Below are 23,270 nucleotides of genomic sequence, written 5' to 3'. Positions count from 1 at the left end.
TGATCACTGCCAAAAATGGTTTAAAAAATAAACCCACATGCATGGAGATGTGATGCCAAGAGCTGTTGCACCTGACATGCACCTCTAAGCCAACAACAGATTTAGGGAGAACAAGCTGGCAGAACATACTGAGACAATTAAAACCTATCTGAACAACACTGGCATGATTTCTGAAAGCATTAAAACGCCATTAAAGCATGGTCAGTCTTAAAAGTCATTCACGCTCTATGCTAAAGACAGATATGGAGCTTTTCATCCATGTCCGGCTTGTTTTACTTGATATATGGGTGGTGGGATGTGCTAGTTATGTGCTAGTTATGTGCTATCACTGTTAACGTTGAATAGAAAACTGCTGTAATCATTGTATTATGAGAGGAATGCTGTATTGACTCCAGGAAGAATAGTTGTATTGCAATAGCTAATGGAGATCAAAATAAATACAAATACAAATACATACCCCAATGGAGCAAATGGAATACTTCCACCAGAAACCAAAGTGGCAGTGTTGAGCAGAAAAATGTTGATGTGCTACCTACGAAAGTTAGAAGAAGAAAAAGGAGCCATATTTATTTGATGTCCTCACAGACCACCAACATCTACTGCTCTGCCTCCTTTTAAGCCTCTTTCTGAGAATGTACATATTTATGACCCCGTCTTTTGTCACCACGATGACACTGGAACTTGAAGATTAACTGAACTATACACTGCCCTCTTGTGGATGTATTGCCCAACAAGCATACCAACATAAGGAGTGAATGAAAGTATGAGGACAGCAATGTTTTTAAATGGATATTTCCACTTGTATATACAAAGCAGGCATAAATGAGCCTTAACTGAGCAAACGCAAGTACAGGGATGGAGCTTGTGGGGTGGCCAGGGTGGCCACATCTGAAATCTGACTGGACACCCCAGATGTCACCTCAGACTTTGTAGGAGTACCAGTGTCACTGCATCTATTCTATGCATCTATTCTCTACTTAAAACTACTGTACAACGACTAACATTATGAAAGACTATTAACCTGGTGTTAACCTGAAGCTACGTCGCAGTGCCAGTTAGCACTCAGTAAGTTGTCACATAATGTGGGGAATTAATGTTATATTTAGTTTTCAGTGAGCGTTTTAATGGCTGTGAAGGTAATTCACATTCTGATCATGTTCATATGCATTTGTCTTAATATTAAAACAATGATTCATATTAATGCTAAACTTTAATCTGAGAACAGTTTCAGACAGATAACACATACCGTATTTTATGAAAACTTAGCAGAACCCTGTCTGATTCCAGGTTTAGGCTACAGATTGGCTCAGAGGGGTGTCTGCAGAGACCTTGAGCAGAGGAAAAATGCTATTGGAGGAAGAATGACGGGAGGTGGGCAAGGCTGATAGTTGATCTTATAGTAAGCCTCAACATGACAATGTAGAGAAATACATCCTTTAAAGGAAGACATTTTTGTAATTTTTTGTAAAGAGGAATGACATAGTTCATAATTGGACACACCCCAACCCTGGTATCAGCAGACTGACTGGTACCGACGTGGATTTAACTACGCAAGTCATTCAGGATCACACACTGCCATCACTAAACAGTAGCAGAACCACCACGTCAAGCACCACATATTGTGCCTGAAAACAATAAACTTACTTTCTATGGACTTTTTTTTAAACTTGTTGAAAATGTTTTCACTTGGTGATCCAGATTATCAGTGTAAATATGTTTTGTTCATTTCACTTTGATGTTACCACAGCAGTGAATATGACAGTGTGTGTTAGAGAGAGGAACACAATAATTTCTTTTCTTAGTACATGGCCCCAAATAAAGTTTCACTCACCTTCTTCTCCCCATCTGTGCAAGCTATCGCAGCATAATGTGTGTCCTTTTTACACATTTGTTAGCAATATAGAATGATTTAATTATTTTTAAAAAAAAGTTTTACAAATGATTTTTTTACTATTTGGTGGTTTTCTTAGGAATAAAAAAAAAAATCACACACACCTTGTATAAGAATATAAACAGAAACAAACATTTTTAATAAGTGGATATTTGCAATTCATATAAACTATTTACACACATTTGCATTTTATGTATCCAATTTCATTGATTATATGAATAGTGAAGCAGAAGCTCAGTGAAAATCTAGTTACATTACAAGCTTGGTGTATGAAAGTTTAACAGGCTCAAATTTATGGTAATACTGTAATTAAACTTTTAGCTCTGTATTTATGTCATTAAATCCATCTTTGGTGGATTTTGGGGAAAGGTGACATCTTATTAAATCCATAAGTGATATTGAGGAAAAGTCAGGAAACATTACAGTCAGGATTAATGAGCAGAAAAAGCATACAAAATTATTTACTAAGCGATCATAAGATGAGCTATGTCACTAAAACCAAAATATTAAAAAAAAGAACAATCAGAAAAGTTAACCTTCAGGGGAATATAAACGTTTTGCAGTAGAGTAATAGTGCAATAATAATTTCCTGCTGTGCTAGCTTTGCCTTTGTACTGCTACAATCAAATCCTTTTCATCCAATCAGTGCACCTACTTCTTTGTTTTAACGTGATACAAATACTTCATGTGATAACTGTAACCAAAAAGATTAACTTATTTAGTTTTTGTTTTCATGAAAGCAATATAATATTTTTCTTTCATGTTGAAAGAATGCAGCTGACATCTGAGAAGTCAAAGAAAAATGGAAAAATGCAGGCAGAAAATCTCTTGGCAGCTCTATAACATTGCCTTCTTTCCCTCCTCTCCCCTTTTCTGCCTCTCTCTGGACTTGGAAGCTTTTGAATACAAAGTTCAGTGAATTGTTCTGGCAGCGCAGCTTGTGTGTAATGACTTCTGACAGCAGTGGAGACAAACTGAAGAGCATGTCTGTCTCTGCATGAGTATTTACAAATCTACTCTGGGGAACCGCATTCCAATTCTGGAAACACTATTATATGCAAGTCGCCATGAACAACCACATGTATCTGGAGGTTGCCTGTTTGTTTGAAATAGATAGAAAAGGGCACTGGTTGGAATTTTAAATAAGAATAAGTTGAGTTGTTTGACGCAAAAGTAAGGAATGTAAGCGATAAAGTAATAGCCTGAGAGGTGCAGTTACAGGGAGAGCAGTTGTCTGCTCCATCAGGGCTGCTGGCTCCACTCAATCTGGCTGTTGTTCTTATCTGGCTGCCATCCAGCACTGATGGGATTTTGGTTCTGCTATGCATTATGAACTCCTTCTTAAAAGTGAAATCCCACTGTAGCCAGGGTGTGTTCTTAAGTGTGTTCTCATTTGCTGAAAAAATGTTTTTGTGAAGGCTTTGTGCTCTGGAGAATCAGAGTTTTTTTTCCACACTAAAACCTGAACGGATTGAAGTGTTTCAGCAGCAGCACAGCAACATTTCTGTTAGTGCCGACTCTGGTCTCAGTGATCTGGGCTGATGTCAGGTTGTTTTGTAGTTAAGAGACTCTTGAGCAGTTTCACCATTAAGGCCTTTTCTAACCTCCACTTTGATGTTGCTTTAAATTGAGTCTGAAGTTAGACTGTTAGACTGGAATGCCAGCTGGGTGAAATAGAGGGGCGTGTATGGGGCTGTTTGACTAAGAAACTCCACTGCACTTGTTTTGACTCCCCTCTAATCTCTCTAATTGGAATTTGGGGTCCAAGGGCCCCCTGAGAGCTGCCAGATCTTTGTGGTAATAGTTTGGTGATGTGACAGGGTCAGGGGAACACAGTTATCCAAATTACTCACTGGTTTTGTTCCCTGTTTTTTTTTCTTTTCTTTTCTTTTTTTTTTTTTTTTTTTTTGTTCTTTTGCCCTGAAGGCCTCGAATGATCCAATCAATCTTCATTTACAGTGCTGTCAAGTCTGATGTTTGTTTACAAGGTGTAAGCCAGCAATTGTCATTCTTCTTAACACTTTTCTCTCGTTAAATGTTATCAAAAGGAAACAGGAAATACCCTTTCCAAATGCCAAAGTACTGGATTGCACACTTGCTGCCACTTGCACAGAATGGACAGCGCAGGAAAAAATTATTTTCTCCTTTGTCTTGTTAGAAGGCCTCTGGTACTTCCCCAGCTGCTTATTAGGAAATCACAGCTTCTACACCCTAAAGATGCCACATCTTTAATGATGTGTGTGAATATTATGTTAGCGATTATGGTTTATGCATTTGGTTTATAATGCACAGTCAATGTTTGTGCCAAGGCAGAAAGTGTAGGACATGAATGTAGCTTTATATGTGTTTCTTCAGGCAGGAAAAAAGTATATTATTACGTATATTAAAACAGTCATAATAATTTAAAAAAAAAAAAAAAAAAGACAAAAACAAGCAAACTTTATCGTCTGATCTTCTTCAACTGTACTTGGGAGTGTGTGTAGAAGAAAGTGTGTGCGGTGTGCGTCACTGCCCGCATGTGACGGCTGAATCCCAACAGTTCGGTGGACCAATCAGACGCGGTTGTTGCAGAATCTCATCAGCCCGTCGCAACACGACCCGCATTTGGAGTGGATGCGGGAAGGCTGTAACACAGCACACTGTTTTTTAGAAAAACAAGGATTTTTAAAAAAAAAACAAAAACAAAACTTTACTATGGCCATCCTTGATGCGCATTTGCGGACTTTATCGTCGCGCTTAACCGACTTCAGGTTAACCAAGTGTGATGTGAAACCATGAAGGAGCGACTCTGTTGAAGCTGCACCATGGAGTTCCTCTTATGAACTCATTTTAAAATTCTTTCTTGGATGAAATGGCAAGTCGTGCCATATTCGTGGAGCAGGCAGTGGTTTTAATATGCATGGTGCTGATTCTAATCATCGGCATCTGTGGCGGAACACCGAACCACAGTCATCGGCTGATTTGTTGGAAAGCCATCCTCAAGTGTCATGGAGAGCCGGAGTGTAAATACGCTTACGACCAGTATATGTATGCCTGCTCATCTGTCATCAACGGAGAAAGTAGGAAGTGTCCCAGCCACTGCATATCCTCTCTGATCCAACTCAATCTTACCCGGAACGGCCCGTCTCTGGAGGACTGCGACTGCGCCCGGGACCCGGTCTGCAGAAGCACCAAACAAGCCATCGACCCGTGCCTGCCTCGGACCAGCACCATGGGCTGCACCGAGGCTAGAATGCAGTGCGAGATGGACCCAGCTTGCAGCTCTGCCATTAAGGATTATTTGTTTCACTGCCGGAAACTTTTCGGAGGCCAGAGGTGCACGGATAGTTGCCGCAGAACGATAACCAACATGCGCTCCATCCCAAAGGCGCAACAGCTGGACACATGCGTGTGCGACGGCTCTGAAAGGACCATATGCGAATACATCAAGTTAAGTATGCAAACTTTGTGCTCTGATTCTGCTGACAGGTTCGCAGGAAGCGGCTTTTCGGACGCTGAGGAGGATACAGAAGATGATTACATCGACCAAGAGGATGAAATAGGCCCAAATGTGGAAAATTCAGGCTCCCCACTTTGTCAGACTCTTCTTAACATGCTGACCCCCATTTTGGTTTTTAGCAAACTTTTCTATATATTGTAATTGCAGTTCCTATTTGTCAGTACGGAGTTAGTCATGTAAAACCATATTAACAATGAGGATTCAGTCCTGTTGATTCTCAGATGAATCAAGCTGATAGGAGGGCTGTTTATACATAAGTGTAAATTATTGTGTAAAATTATATTGTGGACATATTTTTTACATGACTTTATTAGTGGAAAGCAACTTGCACTATGTGAAAAGGTGAGCCCTGCTCTTGCATGCATAATGTCCAGAAAGGAAGGAAATAAAGTGCCTGAAGTCCTATTTCATGCTGTGAAAGCATGCAGTTGTTTGACTTTACACCCCTCCATGAAACCAAAGTTGATGTGAGACACTTAGCTATCATAACCCCAAGGCAGATCTTGCATCTGCAAAAAGAAGCTCTTAAAGTGATACACTTATCTTTGTATGCAAGTATGTTTGCTCAAGGTATGAAGTATTCACAGAAACAGACTAGAGAAAAGTTAACGCCTCCTTTTTGGGTATTTGTAGGACAAATGGAGCCAATTGTGCCCATTTGTTCATCAGTGTGTCTTCTGTAGACAGATAAGAAAGAAAAAAATGTGTTTATGTGAGTGGAGATGTGAAACACCTGTTGTGAACACAGATTTCTGAATGTATGTGCATATTAAATAAATCAGATTTTTAAAATAAAATGTAAACTTTTGCTTATTTAAAAATCTTGACGCCTTCAGCGGTGGAATACAAGTAACGTACATGGACTAAAATACACATCTAAACCACCAAATGTCTATATGTCCCATTTTTAATGATGGTATTAATAGTGTGGGATATATCTGCTGATACACACATAAGTCATGTTATTATTCAGGCAGTTGTCTAAATTTACCACCTCAAAACAACAACAACGACAAAAACCCACTATCCCTACTTTACTTGTGATAATGGCTTCAATTGAGGGGAGCCATGCTGATTTTCCAGGAAAAAAAAACAAAAAACAGATCATGCAGCCCATTTATTGGAGGAGAAGTCGAGTGGCACCTCTGTTATGCAGATGCAAAACACACAATAGTGCAGCGGCACAATGTGGGGGCACTTCATTTTCTCTGTTCCTCTGTCACCCTTCTCATGGAGTGGGGGAGCAAGAAGAGACAGCTGTCCCAGAGGAAGACAGCGGAGTAATGTGAGAGAGTTCAGCTTTGTTGCTTGGTCAAACTCCAGCTGATACGCCGCAGAGTTCATCATTTATTTTGGGTAACAGTTAGAATGCTAACAACTCAATGTGTAAAGATCAGCTTCTTAATAGCTAACAATATGATCATAATGAAAAACAAAGGAAAAACATTTTCTGTATTTATTCATAACAGTCTTCAAACGTATAATGAATTCTGTATCTAACATATCTGGGTCTTTGTTGTAAGAAAAATCCTACCACTGTCACTTTAAGAGAACAGCCTTCCACTCCTACCATTAATAATTGTAATGCGTTTTTATTACTGTTGAGGATAATGAAGGGATAAGAGTCATACTGGGGCCCCCAGACAATGCAATGCCTTGAAATGTTTTCTATTAACTTTTGGCACCAGAGGACTATAGGAATGTAGTGTTTGTTTTCCCATGCTGAAAAAGAGAATAGTCAACTTGGGCTTTTGCTGCAGGGACCAGAACCTCATTAAAACAGCCTCATCATAACTCAAGTTGCTGCTTGGCCAACCTCCCTCTGCCTCCTCCTCAAATCATTCATCCGCTAGGTTGCACTAAGGAAAGGAAAACAGGCTTTTTTTTACACACAAGGAACAAATGCAATTTGTTTTCTTCATAGGTGCCATTTGTAAAATCTATTATTAACAAAATCAGCATTTTAGCTTCAGTCCTGGAAGATTGAATTATTTTTGGTCTTTGCAGTAAATGATCATTTTTAAAAAAATATTCTTTGATAGAAAACGGTTAAAATATTGTCATTTTTTTAGAGTCCAAAAATGTACAAAAACTTAAAAAAAAAAAAAAAAAAAGTTTATTCATTTTTTAAACAGGTAGATTAGGTTGATATGCTCTTGTTAAACACAGCATTATTCTCATGTTCCTCAAAAACAAAGTATGGTGAACAAAACCTGGACATATTTGAAGGTAAACAGGTCAACCTGCAGCAGCGTTCACCTTTTTTTTTATAAATCACAGCTTGCTCAAAGTTCAGGAGGGCCTCATAACTACAACCATAACTGCACCTTCATACAATTAGCAGAGTATTTTGTAATAGTAATTGATATCAGAAATGTTTCCCACCTGTGAGCAAAGCTTTGAAATCTACTTGTTGGATTTATCACATCCTTTCAAGTGATTCAATGAAAAATCTGTACTATTTTTATCAACTGGACAACTGTTTAATCAAACTACCACCCAAAAGAATAATTAAATGAGGAAAAAAAAGAAAAGCACAAAAAGAAAAGCACACCAAGAATTTATGTTCTTAAACTGTGTGGCTGCTGAGAGCTTCAGAAGTTTGCATGAAGCTGCTGAAGCCTAGTGTCATGGAAACCTTCCCACTATGGAAATTTTATGGCATAAAACCTGGAAGCAGCATTGTACATACAATGGGATTAAAGATTTTTTCTTCCTTTTTTTCTGCTTTAGTGCCCCCTAGCTGGTAACCTGCAGGACACTCAGCACGCTCAGGAAAAAAAAACTTTGGTTGCAATGTGATGAAGTATTTTTAAAATGTTAGCAACTTGAAATAATTTGAACACACCAGCAAAAGCTTGTCATCAATCCACAGAAAATATCTAAAGAAAAAACATGTGTGGTTATTAATGTCATGCACAAGCTATTAGTGTAGAATCAAGAAGATAAAATATGAAAAAAATAAGTAAGCTTCTGTAGAACACAGTCCTATTAAGGTTTTAATAAAACTGGTTGTATATTTTCAGCTGGATTACTTTTCATTCAGTGTCTGAATTTTACTTCTACAACATCCGCATGCACGAGTTTGCTTTAAGCTCTTTAACACGTTGGGATAACAGTTCAGTTGTAATTTAAAAAATAAACAAATTTAGCGAAAGTAGACGGAGGTGAATAAACCTCAATGACCCACAATAATTGGAGGTCGAGGGTCTGGACTCATAGGAGGGCAGGCTCAGAGAAGTGGAAAGGTGGAGGAGGGGTGATTTATGACTGAAGTTTGATGGGGGAAGGGGCTTCACGGGGCTGAATGTCAGGGGGATTTCAAGCTTTGCTGAATGATGATGCAGAGAGCGAGTATTCTATCAGCCAATCAGATAACATCTGCAAGATGTGCTGGACGGGGGATTGTACTTTAGTTACCCCCCCCCCCCCCCCCCCCCCCCATTTCTGTCCTGCTGCCTCGCTGAAGCACAAGTCCTCAAGGAGTGAAAGAAGGAACACATAACAGAGCTGACAAGGGGCATAACTTCATTTCCACGGTGCTGGGACAGCTGTGTGGAGTAATCTGCCGTAGCAGCACCTCTAAACTTCAATGCCTTTAGTGACCCAGGCAAGCAGGGAAGGGGCAACTCCAACTGTGTTAAAGCACTTATTAGGGAGTTGGGGGTGGGGAGACTCTCACAAACGTCCAGGGCCTTTTGTTAAAAGGAAATTATCCCCATGTATTGTTCACTGAAAGCGAGAATGAGGACAACCAAATGGTTCACATTTCGAAAGCAAACTTTGCGCTAATTCTCTGGCAAGTAAAGAAATCAAGCAGAGTTTTTTCATGTGTTCCCAAAAACCAAAATGGGACTTACAGGATTGTTATGCAGGGAGAAAAAAAAGGTTTTCGTGTTTCTTTTCAGTACTTTAAATATAAATTGTGATGAGTTATTTCCTGTGCTGGACTGGCATCTTGTCCAGGGTGTACCCTGCCTTTCGCCTGCCAGTCGCCAGGATAGGCGCCATCCTTGTAACCCTCAGTTGGATCAGGTAGTATAGGAGATGAATGATTGAGTTAATTTTCTAAGAATTATTTAACATCAAACATTTGCTTATTTCTGTTTTTTCTTGATTTTTCTATCTTTATCTTGTGATGCTTCCTGCATTTGATATCTTATATTTTACTGTAGACTGTGATCTCACTGTGTGCCTTAATAGTATAAGTATTTCTAACTGAATATTGTTTTAATTGTCTGTTTTTGTTCTGAAAGTCTAACCAGGAGCAGGAGTTTGCCTAGAAACCTGTACGCATGGCGTGTTCTTTATATGATTTTGTTAAGTAACTTTCTATACATTTGTCTCTGTTAAAATAAAAACTTGTAAACAACAAAAAATGATAAAATAAAATGTTTACATTCTTTGTTATTTTAGAGAGCTATCAAATATGACTCTTCTCTTGAACAAATAAATAAATTGTTGTTTCTGGATAGGAGTGTTGCAGAATTGGATAGTCTATTGATGGAGATGGGTTCATTATTTTGTGCAAACTGTTCTGTGAAGCTCGAGGAAAGAACAAAACTTTTTAAACTGAGATAATGGCTTTAGGCTGGGTTGCTCTCTGGACTGAATAGGGTATCCCTGGAGCTCAATAAGCTTCCAAACTTTTACTCCATCATGCTGACATCCTAAAAGCCAGGGGCCACCACCCCCTGTGGTTATTTCTCAAGCATGTATCCACCCCCAGCCCCCCTCAGCTCACTACACACATGCACACAAAACTTTTAGGACCTTTACTCCACTGTGTTAAAGTGATGACAAGAGGTGAGGCTTCCTGTAAGGAAAAGTTATAAATGATTAGTGCATATGACTGGTGCTACATATACATCCAAGAATTTATGCAAAAGATTCCAGATGTTTCATTATTGGTTTACACTGTTTTAGGTCTTTATTAAATATACATGTTTATTTTTTTTTCTTTGTTTTCCTTTTTTGAATTATGACAAGCAGGATTTATATAAAGTAAAGAGCTCAGCACACGTTGTAACAGTTATTTTTGCAGGTCTGTGCACATTCCTAAACATTGTGCAAGCAGCAGCGGTTCACTCTGCTATCTCCCTCTCTCGCTGTTTACTTAGCGAAGCCTTTGGTGACACGAGTACCTCTCATGCCTGCAATGCTTCCTGTAAATGACAGAATTTTAAAGCAAGAATAAACATAAAAATCAAAGTTCAAAAACCCTTTAAACAGAGCAAATAAGACATCATCCTTTCTGCTCTTTGTGAATCCAACTCTACAAACATTAAATTGATGACCCCAGAGTAATGATTTCACTTCTGTTGGTAAGAAAACACATAGTACTGGTTGTTCTTTTTGCAGAAGTGTCAAAGAATTTACTTATGCCTTCTTTCTGTTTAAGTTTCCGAACAGAAGTAAAAGTTAGAGGCATTGTGTATCGTAACATGACCCTGAAACTGAACCAGTGACCAAGATGAAACTTTTTTCAATCACAATGTTTCCCTTTTTTACATCTTGTACAAAGATAGAGTTGTTAAAAATATTATTTTCAATGTAAATTCACATATGCAAGCTAGTACTATATGTAGAAATTGCATGTTTCACAAAGTATGGAAGCAAACGGTGTTTGTCATTTTTAGAAGCACTGATGAACAACCAATATGGATAAGAAATTATTCAGTGTTGCTATTTTAGATTCAGCTCAAAACGTACAAGCTCCTCTTCCTTTTTGGATTAAAGGAGCATGATTTGCTTGGTTTTTTCCCTCATTTTTGGAACTATCAGCAACAACAATGGAAAACTGTGCATACATATTTAGTATTTTTTTTGTGTGTGTTTATCTTCAGCACCGAAATTTAAATTTTTCTGCCAATTGGCAGCCTCTGGTCAACTTCAGTGTTATTTTTCTCTCTGTCCTGACAGCATTTACTCATCTGGTTCTCATTTAAACAGCACAACCAGCTGGAATGTGTCCATGCATTTTAAGATGAGTTATTAGCTCACTAATACAAAACCAAGCCAACGCTATTCAAGTTAACTACAGCTAAAAGACATCCAGAGCTGTAGGCAGCAAGAGGCAGAGTTGTGAATGAAGATGTTTTAAGAGACTCAAACTGAAATAGAAAATATTGTAACCACAGCTGATTTTTTTTTTTATTTTGAGAAGTTTGTGAATATCAGAGAGCAAAAATGGTGCAACATCATATTAGTATGATGCTAAGCATCTGTTTGCTTAGCAGTGTTCTTCACTTGTAGTGTCTCCTCTGCATGAAGCTCCAACAAGCCCTTGTGTGTTGCAGCCACGTGTCCTGCTGCGTTTCCCTCCGCTACAGTTAGACCAGGCCGACCAGCAGGCCCAGTTACCCTCTTCTACAACAGTAGGTTTTTGTCGACCTGAAAATGTTTCTCAAATTAATACAAGCCAAGCCGATTATATTTATCTAGCACTTTAAAAGAGTAATGATAAGAACGTGAAAAAGAAATGTCAGGAATTAAAGTGGTATTCATATTTGTTCATTTTGATTGATTTTACCTTGTTGTGCAGCTTTATCACTATTGAAGTTCTGGCAAGCCAAGCCTTCAAACAGAGGCTGGCACAAACATACACACTTTCCATTCAGCAGAGCAATACTGCCTCCATTGTGACAAGGTTTGCACTTGCACACACTGTATTCTGCCATATAATCTTGAATGGCCATCTTGATGTTTGATATCCTGGTGTTTGCATCTGGAATAGCCGCTGGAATTACATTGTAGATCGGCTCTGGCTATCAGAGGCAAAAGAAAATGTGCATTATTTTGCTAAGGTCAACATAGTACCAAAGAAAAATAAGTACTAAGAAGCAGTAAGAGGGCTGCTTGTCTCTGTGTGGCCCTGCGATGGACTGGCGAGCTGTCCACGGTGTACCCTGCCTTTTGCCCAAAGACTGCTGGGATAGGCTCCATCCCCGCGACCCTTCACTGGATGAAGCGGTTAGGATTATGAATGAATGAATGAATGAAGCAGTAACAGGAAATTATTCTTAAGTCCACCACATCTTCCCTGAATAGTTTCTCCTCATTGTTTACATGTTAAAGAATTTTGTAACAAATTAATTCACTGTTTGAGCGCTACATTGGTTTGGAGTTGGCTCCAATTTGATGGAGTCAAATTTGAAATCTGCATGCCTGTATTTTTGTTGATGATGTGCAGTACCTTACTAGCTCTGTCTGTGGATGAAAAATAAACAGTAACAAGCTAACTACTTGGCAGAAATGTCTTGCTTTTACTTAGAAAATGAACAAGCACATGTATTTACACATCTAACTGCACCAAATAATTTTTTTCTGGATGAGCAATATAATTCTGTGACAACTATGTTGTCACAGAATTATATTGCATCATGCATTTTGGATTGTCTTGTAAGGGAGTAGAACTATTCCATGAAAGTTGTCTTGCAATCAACAATTTAATTGTAGCATTCTGCAATAATATCCTCTTTACCTCACTGCTGATTTGTGTAGGGAGGTCACCAAAGGACCGTTTCCATTGCTTATATGTTGCTAAATCCATCACCCCCTCCGTCATCAGCTTTGCCTTCATGGTATCAGTAGCTTGTTGATTTCCTCCTAGGACCTCTACGATCACCTTGTCCACCACTGATTTTCCATTTATAGCACCTATGTGGCAAAAAGAGGTAAAGTTCTACTAATTTAAACTGACTGATATTTGCATAATTTAAATTTAAAAAAAAACATGATTTTTATTTGTATAGTGCATTTCATACCAGAAAGCAGCACAAAGTCCTTTAAATAATACCAATAATTAAAGATATCCAATGAAAATCCTTTAAACATCATGTTACAAATGAGTCCTCAGATGCCCAAGTATATAACCTAACCAAAGACACACATTTAATCGTTCATAATCTCTCACACAGTAATACACATAAAGAACGCAGAGGCTAGATTTGTGTCAGTGTTCTTGGTGAGAAAATAAACAAAGAAGAATGCTGACCTGTGTTAGTTGGTGTGGTAACACACCAGTTAGGTCTCATGTGTGAAATTGTGATGCCGGTTTTGACACAGTTTTCAATGTCCCTTGGTGTCAGCTCTGAAAGAGTCATGAAGCATAGAGAGGTACTTGTCAAGAAAAAACAAATATCAGAAGACTGAAGATCAAATCAATTATTTTTCCGGGATACACATACCTTTCTCTTTGATGACGTCGTCATTTAGAACATAGATCAGATTATACTGACCACCAAATATTCCACTCTTGCTGTAATGAGTTCCATATTCTTCCAACAAGGTAAAATAAATAGCCTTCTCATACGTCAGCGGTAAAGATTTGACAGATTCCAGGAAATCATCGCTGACAAAGAGGCCATGGGCGCGCATCCTGAAAGTGCTAGTCTGTGCTCTGGCCTTTACTCGCATAAAGCTCTTGTTCTGGGAATAAAAAAACAGAGAAAAGATTAATTAATACAAAAATTCTACATATTTTTTTTTACCTGTTTCAATTTTCTAATTTTGTTTATCTCTCAGAAATGTACTCATTTGTTGCGTTGACTAGTACTTACACAAGGGGATACTTACCCCAATGGTGGTGTATCTTGCCACATCATCAATGGTTTGTTTCCGAATATGTTGAAAACCTGCACCAGTTCCTCCATAAGAGTATTGACGAGAAGATAGTAAAAAAGAAAACCCAGCGTCACTGTTTACAATGATTTCTTCTAACAATTCCTTTAAAAGAGTGTTGGCATCCTCATAGATGGCTCCAGAGAAAGTTTCCTCCTCCCGAGTCTGCGATGATTGAAAATGTTTAGGGAGTGGACAAAATTCTTGCAATCCCTCCTCATGTGGTCTGCTTTGTTTTCACAAATGATGCACCATATTGACTAACCTCATATTTGAAAAGTTCAATATTCCAAGGAAGCCTTTCTTCCTCCCCAGTGTTTGCATTCTCCACTTTAGTACATCTCCCATTGAAATAATAATTGTTGAAGGGGTTCATTCGAGAATCCCCACCCAAAATGTTGATACTGGAGCACAGTAATCATCACTTTGATATACAGAATTATCTAATGGTCAAACTTTGCTAACCATGCATGAACAGAGCTATATGAAATATAAGTGGACATGCTATTTATTTAGCAAAAAATGAAAAAAGAAAACACAGCAACATGTAGTCTTATCTCTGTAACTGACGTTATATGATCTTCTTACAAGTGTTACGGCTTATTATGAATTAAAAGTGTAATTTGTCATACATTATATTTATATATAATTAACATGAACAAGGAAATGCTTACCCATGTCCTGCATCTTTGCTTTCTTCAACCTTGTCAAGAATTCTGTCACAGACGCTATTCACAATTTCACAGTATGCTTCGTCGGATTGATCTTCACAGTCCAAATCGTCATTGCACTTTAGATTCATACTGATGCAACTCCCTGTACAGAGATGAATGTTAAATGAACTGCCAACTTAAACAAAGGTAAATGTAGATGACTTGAGAAGCTGTAACACCTGAGTCACACTTGAACTCTGTTTCTCTACAAGTAGTGGGAGTTTGAAAGCACGTATCAGTAGGAATGCAAATCTGCACTTCACCAAGTGATCCTTGACATTCATTACCATCAAACTGGCCGAACACTTCTATGCTTCGAGAACGTCTCTGAGGATCACAAATGATACAGCTCTATGTCAAGTGTTATTCAAGCAACTGTGGTCCTATGGAGAAGGAGGGTTATCACTCACAAAACTTTGCATCAGTGGCAGACATCACAAAAGTTTGAACACTCTGATCCAAATTTACAGTCAAACCATACATTTATTCAAATAGATTACATATAGCTGATGTTACACCAAATCTGGAGTCTCTACGGAGAGGAAACAAGATTCATATATCACTTTTTCTAGACCGCAGACTCAATAAACCTACTTGGGTTTTTCTGCAAGGATCACAGGAACTCCAGTCTGACCAGTGACTCCATGCACAATTAACAGCTGGTGGTTCAGGAAGTACCTGTGTTCTGAAATATTCACATCAGAATAAAGTGTGCTTTATGTCCTAGAATCAGCATTCAGTGGAAAATCTATTAATTACAGTTTAAATGATCAAATAAACACACCTTCCTCCTGCAAGAAGTGTCAGAGTTAGACACAGGCTGCAGAAGCCTAGTTGCATCACGACTTCAAGCCTCATGATGATCTTCTGAAAAGGCACTGGAACTGCAATGTCCGCTCTTTTTTATTTGATTAAACTGTTTTTTGTTAATGATTATCTGGTTGCAATGTTTGGTTCAAATGTAGCAATATTGATTTAGCCTTTGGAAACCAGGGTTTACACAACTGGTTTGAATCAAATCATCCTTGTGCCATGTTGCAGTGTGACCAAAAACTCCCGAAAAACACAGTTCAGCTCTGATATTTGTTGTTTATTGGGGATTGTTTCCACCTGTTGTCTGCTGAACACTGTTGTCCCCATGAAAATTAAATGATCAAATCTGTGCTTATCTCTTATATGAAGCTGACCATTACCTCCGTCCATCCATTTTCTACACGGCTTAGTCCAGTTAACGGTCACAGGGAATCAGGAGTGTATCCCAGCAATTAGTAGGCAAGGGGGGGGGGGGGGGGGGGGGGGGGGGGGTACACCCTGGACAGATGGCCAGTCCGTCGCAGGGCCTGACCATGTCCTGAATAAAAAAATCATAGTCGTAAACATACATAAAATGAGGATTTTTTTTCTTTTTAATTCTTTTGAATGGAGATAATGAAACAGCAGGTATTTTAATTAGTATTTGGCTCATATTAAAGACATAAAAAAAATCAATAATAACTTATTTTACTCAAAGGCAATTGAATGAAAGAGGTTTGTCAGCAACCTGTTGACATCATGGTTACTTAGATATTCTTCAGGACATCCTGATGTACCAAACCTGATCATCCAGCAGGTTTTTTGTTTATCTTTAGTGCCTGCAGAGGAAGAAACTGTGTACAAAAACCATGGTAAAAAGTATTATTGTCTTAGTGATAAAAAATATTCAAATATATTTAATGCTGGAAATAGCTAACCCATAAAGGACCCCCACCAATTTCTCAGGTAAGTGTTGTCATGGTTTGGACTTTTTTAGTGTCTTTTGTTCTTTCCTGTTTTATTTTGTAATTTTCCTTTAGTTCCCTCATGTCTTATTTCCTGGTTTGCTTTCCTGTTCATTAAGTTCACCTGGATTTAATTAGTTTATTCAACACACCCGTGTCTTGTTCTGTTTCTCTCTATTTATACCTCTAGTTTCTGTTCCCACTGCTGATTCATTGTGTGTGTTAGCTTGTTTCCAGTCTCCTCTGGTTTCTAAATTGTGTCTTCCTTTCAGTAATGTTTGGGCCTAAAATGTCTTGGTTCAACATCCTTGGTCCAATCTCTGCTTTTGGGTCCACAGCTCCACAATTCATGACAAGTGTCCAGAGTTGAACTGGAGGCTATTACACAAAAATGCAATAATTTTATTTTCACACACACACACACATATATACAGTGTGTGTGTGTGTGTGTGTGTGTGTGTGTGTGTGTGTGTGTGTGTGTGTGTGTGTGTGTGTGTATATATATATAGATAGATAGATAGATACTGTGTATATATATATAGATATAGATATATAGATAGATACTGTATATATATATATATATATAGATATATATATATATATATATATATATATATATATATATATTATAAAATACTGTAACCACGGCTGTTTGTTTATTTTATTCGATGAGTTATTCAAGAGCTAAAAGACAACAACATATTAGCATGATGGTCATCTGTTGGCTTAGCAGTGTTCTTCACTTGTAGTGTCTCCTCTGCATGACGCTCCAACAAGCCCTTGTGTGTTGCAGCCACGTGTCCTGCTGCGTTTCCCTCCGCTACAGTTAGACCAGGCCGACCAGCAGGCCCAGTTCCCTTCTTGGCTAACAGTAGGTCTTTGCTGACCTGGAAAATTTTACTCAATTTAATATGAATGAATGAATGAATAAATAAATAAATGTATTGAGATGCTGTGGGTTTTGATGATTTTACCTTGTTGTGCAGCTTTATCACTCTTAAAGTTCTGGCAAGCCAAGCCTTCAAACAGAGGCTGGCACAAACATACACACTTTCCATTCAGCAGAGCAATACTGCCTCCATTGTGACAAGGTTTGCACTTGCACACACTGTATTCTGCTATGTAATCTTGTATGGCCATCTTGATGTTTGATATCCTGGTGTTTGCATCTGGAATTTCCACTGGAATTAAATTGTAGATCGGCTCTGGCTGAAGGAAAAGAAAGGAAAGGAAACTGAAGAAGGATGTGATAAATTCAGTCCCAACCAAGCTGTTTGGGGGCTGTATTAGTTTGTACTAAACTGATCTGTTCTGTTTGAGGAGAAAATGCAATGCTGAGTAAACATAAAACTTCAATAGAACTGATGCACAGATGCCACGATCAGTTAAAATATCTTTGGTCCGGTGTACTACACGTGTAAAATACCTCATAATCAATAATCCAACCATTAATACAAGCTCAAATATTCAAAGTTCAGCTTCAAATCTAGAATTAAAGTTTGGAAAGCATTTCAGTTTGAATAAATGGAAAGAAAATCTGATGAAAGTGCGGCCACTTTTCATTGTGTATTGCATTAATTTAGCACAGCAGTAATACAAGAAAGCTAAATGTTCCATTGATGCTACAGCACAGTGAAACCTTTGCACTAAATCCAATAGCATGATTAGTCTAATCAAAAATGTGGTTCCAGCTCAGTAAGTTCAAATTTAAAATCTCCACATCAACATGTTTACACACGCTAATAAGTCTTCTTAGCTAGCTTCAGTCATTAACACAAGGAAAAGTGGATTCTGAAATATTCATCTATTTCTCCTGACCTCAGAGGTGCCAGAAAAAATAGTGAATTTTTTTCAAAAATTTGAAGGCAGTTTATTAATGACAAAATTGCCTGAAAGGGTTTGCTTTAAATGGAAATATATAGAAATGTTCATTCATCTATTGAACTGCACTTTTTCTGGATTGTCCTGAACACAAGTTGTCCCTGGATAATAATGCACCAAATCAGATTTTTTTTTTTTTTTTTTATAAGGAAAACATTCCTCTACTGCCCACTAACTCTGCAGACAGACTGACTTTGCCATTAAAGTTGTACTGCTAGAAACTATTTCATCGTAGCCTTACTTCTTTAAGGCATTTCCAGTTGATCATCCTTACCTCACTGCTGATTAGTGCAGGGTTGTCGCCAACGGACCTGGCCCATTCCTTATATACATTTATATCCATTACCCCCTCCTTATTCAGCTTTGCCCTCATTGCAGCAGCAGCTGCTAGAGTTCCTCCTCTGACTGCTGTCATCACCTTATCCACCATTGCTTTTCCTTCCTTGGTTTCTATGGAGCAAAAAGGGGATGAAATCCTACTAAATTACTACGACAAATTCAGTCTCTCATTACATATTTATGCACTATTTACATCAAGTATCAGCTGTTTCAACAGTTTGTTGGTACTATTTTGGTAATGAGTGGCTATCAGCTAATTTGGTCCTCGGTATCCCACAGGCTGCTTCTGCAATGTTGTAAATAATAATTATAAAAAAATAATTAAAAACCTTTTTTCTTTTAACTTACAAAGAAAATATAACAATTGTGTCTGTAATGACTAAAAGAAATCTGGAAGCCTTTTGCAGTTGGTCTTCTTGATAACAAAAACAGAAAGATAACCAAAAAAAAAGAGGGGGAGTGGCGGGGCTGACCTGTCTCTGTGTTTGGTGTGGATTTACACCAATCAGGCTTAATGTGACCACTTCCACTTGTGGATGGTGCTACAGTGAAGTCTCCTGAGATCCCGGCTTTGACACAATTTTGAATTTCTCTACCTGTAATCTCTGTAAGAATCATATATATCATATATAAGAATCATATCTATATATATATTTATATATGACACACAAGTAAAATAAATTAATTGACGATCAAAAACAGTTTCTTTGCAGGGTTACACATACTTTTCTCTTTGATGGTGTCCTGGTTTAAAACATAAATCAGCTCGTATTCTCCGCCAGACTTCCCATTTTTGGTGTAATGAGTTCCATAGTCCTCCAAGAAGGCAAAATAAATACCCTTCTCATACACCAAAGGCAAAGATTTGACATGCCCCACGAAATCCTCAGCGATATTGAGATCACGGGAGCGCAACCTGTAGGTGCTCAGCTGTACTCTGCCCTTTACTCGCATGAAGCTCTTGTTCTGAGACAATAAACAGAGAAATGTTGATGAGCAAAAAGATTGATTTTTAAAAAGAAACATTTTTAATGTCTACAATTTCTGATTTTGTTTATATCCCTGCAATCCATTTGTAAAATTATTGATCAGTATGTTTAACAAATACCTTAATAGTGGTATATTCTGTTATATTCTTAATTATGTCTTTTCTTGAGTATCCAAGGTTCGCATCAACCCCTCCAGAAAAATTGGACATGGACTGCTCACTTGGGCTGTATTTAACAGAAAATCCACCATCAATGCTGAAAGTTGTGTCTGTTATCAGTTCCTTCAGGATGCTGTGTGTGTCCTCATAGATTTCTCTGGAGACGGTTTCTTCCACCAGAGTCTGCAATAACAGGGAAGGTGAGGTTACTGGAAAGAATTCTTTTACAATCTCTGCTTACATAGTTTTCTTTACGTCTATATTTTATAAATGATGTATTATAGTGTCTAACCTCATAATTGAGAACACCAACATTCCAGGGAAGCCTGTCGAACCCCCCAGTGGTTGGATTCCTTATTTTGTCACATCGCCCGTTGAAATAATCATTGTTGAAAGGGTTCATTCGAGGATCTGCACCCAAGATGTTGACTCTGTGGTATGGACGTAGATGACCAAGTTAAACCCTTGAATCCTGTGTCTATCTTTTTGAATCTGCTTGAAAACTGCATACCCATAATGAAAATAATACATCTTTGCAAGCACAAGATATACTTGAATACTTTTAGAGTCGTTGTGAAGACGTGTTAAGATGTGTAAACGTCAGTTTATGTGCTACTGGTGAAGAATAAATAAAGATGGGACATAGTACAAAGTGTGAATACACCTTTATGACAAGGCAGCTGTTGCTCTAAACCGCTAAAATCATATCTCAAAATGTGAACATTATCTTTCTAAATGCAAACTGTAAGAAAGTAAAGCAAAACAAAATCAGAGAAGTTTTAGTACAGACCATTCAGAGGAGGTCTGTAAAATGGCCAAAGTTTGGCCAAATCTAAATGAGTCAGTTATTTATTAACTCTTACCCATATCCTGCTGTCCTGCCTTGCTCGTTGTTTTCAGGTCTTGTTGCACCACAGGGATTATGCACAGTATCACAATAATCTTCATCGGATTGGTCTTCGCAGTCCAAGTCGTCATTGCACTGCAATCTCTTTTTAATGCATGTTCCTAAAGGGAAATGCAAATTAAACAAACACGACCTAAATTACACACTCATGCACACTATAAAAAGGATCAGTGTAGGTGATTTAAACAAAGGTGCAGTACCTGAGAGACACTGGAACTCTGTGTCTGAGCAAGGAGCGAAGGTTGGCTTTACACAGCTTTCAGTAGGTACGCACTTCTTCCTCTCTCCAATTGATCCTTGACAAGCATCGCCATCAAACTGACCAAACACTTCTATGCCTCGAGAACGCCTCTGAGAATCATAAAGGATGCAACTCATTTCAATTTTCACTGATATGAGTTATTTTTTTTACAATGACTTCTAGAGAAAACAGCATAAAGGTTAGAAAGCTTTGATCACCATTCCCAGTTAAACCTTATTTTCCGTGAAGCTGTTTATTTATCACTGTTATAAACATTCAACAATGCAAGGGAACTCTACAAGGAGCAAGCAAATTTCACAACTTACTCTGGACCCTGTGCAAGGATCACAGGAACTCCACTCTGACCAGGAGCTCCATACACAGTGTATAGCTGGTGGATCAGGTAGTATTTTCTGTGCTCTGAAATATTGACATTTTAAGGAATAAGCTGTGTTTTGTAATACAGAATCTACATATAATAATAATAATAATAATAAAAAGAAGAATAGTAATCATCATATTAATAATAATAATATATTTTATTGAGGTTTAAACAATTTAGAAAAACAGAAATATACATACTTTCCTTGTTCAATCAGTGCCAGAGTTAGACACAGGGTGTAAAAGCCCAGCTGCAGTATAAACTCAGTCCTCATGATGATTCTTTGAAAAGGCAGTTTATCCTGCATGTCTGGCTTATTTATTGTATTAAGATGCTTTTTCTGTTAATGATTAGCTGATTGCAAAAGAAAAAAAACAAAAACGGTACTGTTGTCAAAGTCAATAGTTTAGATCTCAAATGTAGCAATATTGACTCAGTTCTCAGAAACCAGAGTTCAGCTTATTTATTTATACTAAAATATTAAAACATCATTCTGTCTGTATGTATTTTTCTTTACAATGTCATCAACGTCTCCCGAAAACCTGATACAATGATGAAATCTCAACCTGTCATCTGCAGAACATTGTTAACTCCAACAATCAGGGGATCAGTTTTGAGTTTATCTCTAGGTGGAAAATGACCATGACTTGATTAACAAAACTATTCACACACAGACATAAAATGGGTCTGTGTTTTTTTTTTGTTTGTTTGTTTTTGTTTAATTTTTAAATATTGTCACAACAACTTTTTTTTACATTAATTCACTTACACATTTAAAAGAAGGAAGGAGGAAATGCAAACTATATCAAAGCTATTTTTAGGAAACAAAAAAGTGTGTCAACAATTTAAGTGTTATAGGACAAATAGCTTAAATTAAGTGGTCTGTGGATATTCATCTTTACATTGAATTTCCTCCTCTGAGACTTAAACAGGCAAACATCAGACCATGATAACAGCAATGTTTACTCACATATATGAACATTTATTTAAAATAAAGTCCTTCTTTGACTCCTATGAAGGTGGACTGAAAAAAATGAACACTATTTAACCTCTTTTCAGCATAAACTCAGGTTAAAGTTGAAAATGTATTTATTATTTTGTCTTATTTAGACCTCGGAGATTTCAGAGCACCTTTTCACTTGCTATCTTTCCAGAATTTTGCAACTACAGAAACAAGTCCTCAGTAAGGAACAGCAAATATTTGAAGAGTTTTTTTTCTTTTTTCTTTTATCTGTTGTTTTACATTTGCATGACAGGGTCATGGTACATTCAGGTAAAAGGGTAACTGACCCTGTCTCCAAGCCACTTGCACCACCACATTTAAAGTTTACAATGTTTGATAACCACCACCAGTTTGACGACGGTTTGCAGCAGTGCCCCTGCGATGTACTGGCAACCTGATTGAGGTTATAACCCTGCTTCCAAACTCATAGCTGCCAGGATAGTCTCTGGCTCCCTGCAGCCCTTATGCTGGAATAAACGGACATAAACAATGGAGGAATGGACGGACGGCTAGATGTTGCAGTGCAAACTTGTGTCCACAAGATGGCAACAGCGAGCAGGTAACGGTGGGATTTAAACAAGCTGATTTCTTACATTAACTTGTGGTTTCTGTCTAAAAGAAACAGACACAAAAATGTACTGTGATGTAAACTTTACTCAAAATACCGACTTTGGTGTTGTTCCTTAGTATATTAAACATGGTTTTCTTGGTGAATATATTTAAACAAGCCTTGCACAATGCAGAGGAAGTCCTGAACTGTTGTACCCAGTGAACTGTCATGTGATCTGAGAGGATTTTGCTGAGTCTGCAGAACTTTGCTCAACCAAATGAGGGAGTGAATTAGGTCTGCAGTGTATATTTATATTGATATGTAAAGGGAGAACAACA

The 23,270-nt window shown here is 37.9% G+C and overlaps 2 protein-coding genes across 2 annotated transcripts; one reads left to right on the top strand and one right to left on the bottom strand.

Moving 5' to 3' along the window:
- Positions 1 to 4,513: 4,513 nt before the first annotated feature.
- gas1b (growth arrest-specific 1b) lies at positions 4,514 to 6,149 on the top strand. The gene has a single exon (XM_079256200.1). It carries the CDS (start codon positions 4,743 to 4,745, stop codon positions 5,529 to 5,531), a length of 789 nt encoding a protein of 262 aa, XP_079112326.1. The 5' UTR covers positions 4,514 to 4,742; the 3' UTR covers positions 5,532 to 6,149.
- A 5,473-nt stretch (positions 6,150 to 11,622) lies between these two features.
- Positions 11,623 to 21,653, bottom strand: c9 (complement component 9; the record flags this gene model as incomplete). The annotated part of the gene is made up of 18 exons (XM_079257012.1): positions 11,623 to 11,783; positions 11,923 to 12,157; positions 12,874 to 13,049; positions 13,387 to 13,482; positions 13,580 to 13,820; positions 13,968 to 14,177; positions 14,278 to 14,416; positions 14,687 to 14,828; positions 17,226 to 17,369; positions 17,457 to 17,691; positions 18,638 to 18,813; positions 19,428 to 19,668; positions 19,811 to 20,032; positions 20,142 to 20,280; positions 20,713 to 20,857; positions 20,957 to 21,107; positions 21,324 to 21,410; positions 21,576 to 21,653. 18 exons carry the CDS (start codon positions 21,651 to 21,653, stop codon positions 11,623 to 11,625), a joined length of 3,018 nt encoding a protein of 1,005 aa, XP_079113138.1.
- Between the last annotated feature and the right edge of the window lie 1,617 nt (positions 21,654 to 23,270).

Source organism: Telmatherina bonti, assembly GCF_933228915.1.
Source record: "Telmatherina bonti genome assembly, chromosome: 17".
Lineage (NCBI taxonomy): Eukaryota > Metazoa > Chordata > Actinopteri > Atheriniformes > Telmatherinidae > Telmatherina > Telmatherina bonti.
The sequence above is the reverse complement of the archived record's forward strand: the minus strand, read 5'-3'. Positions and strand labels throughout refer to the sequence as shown.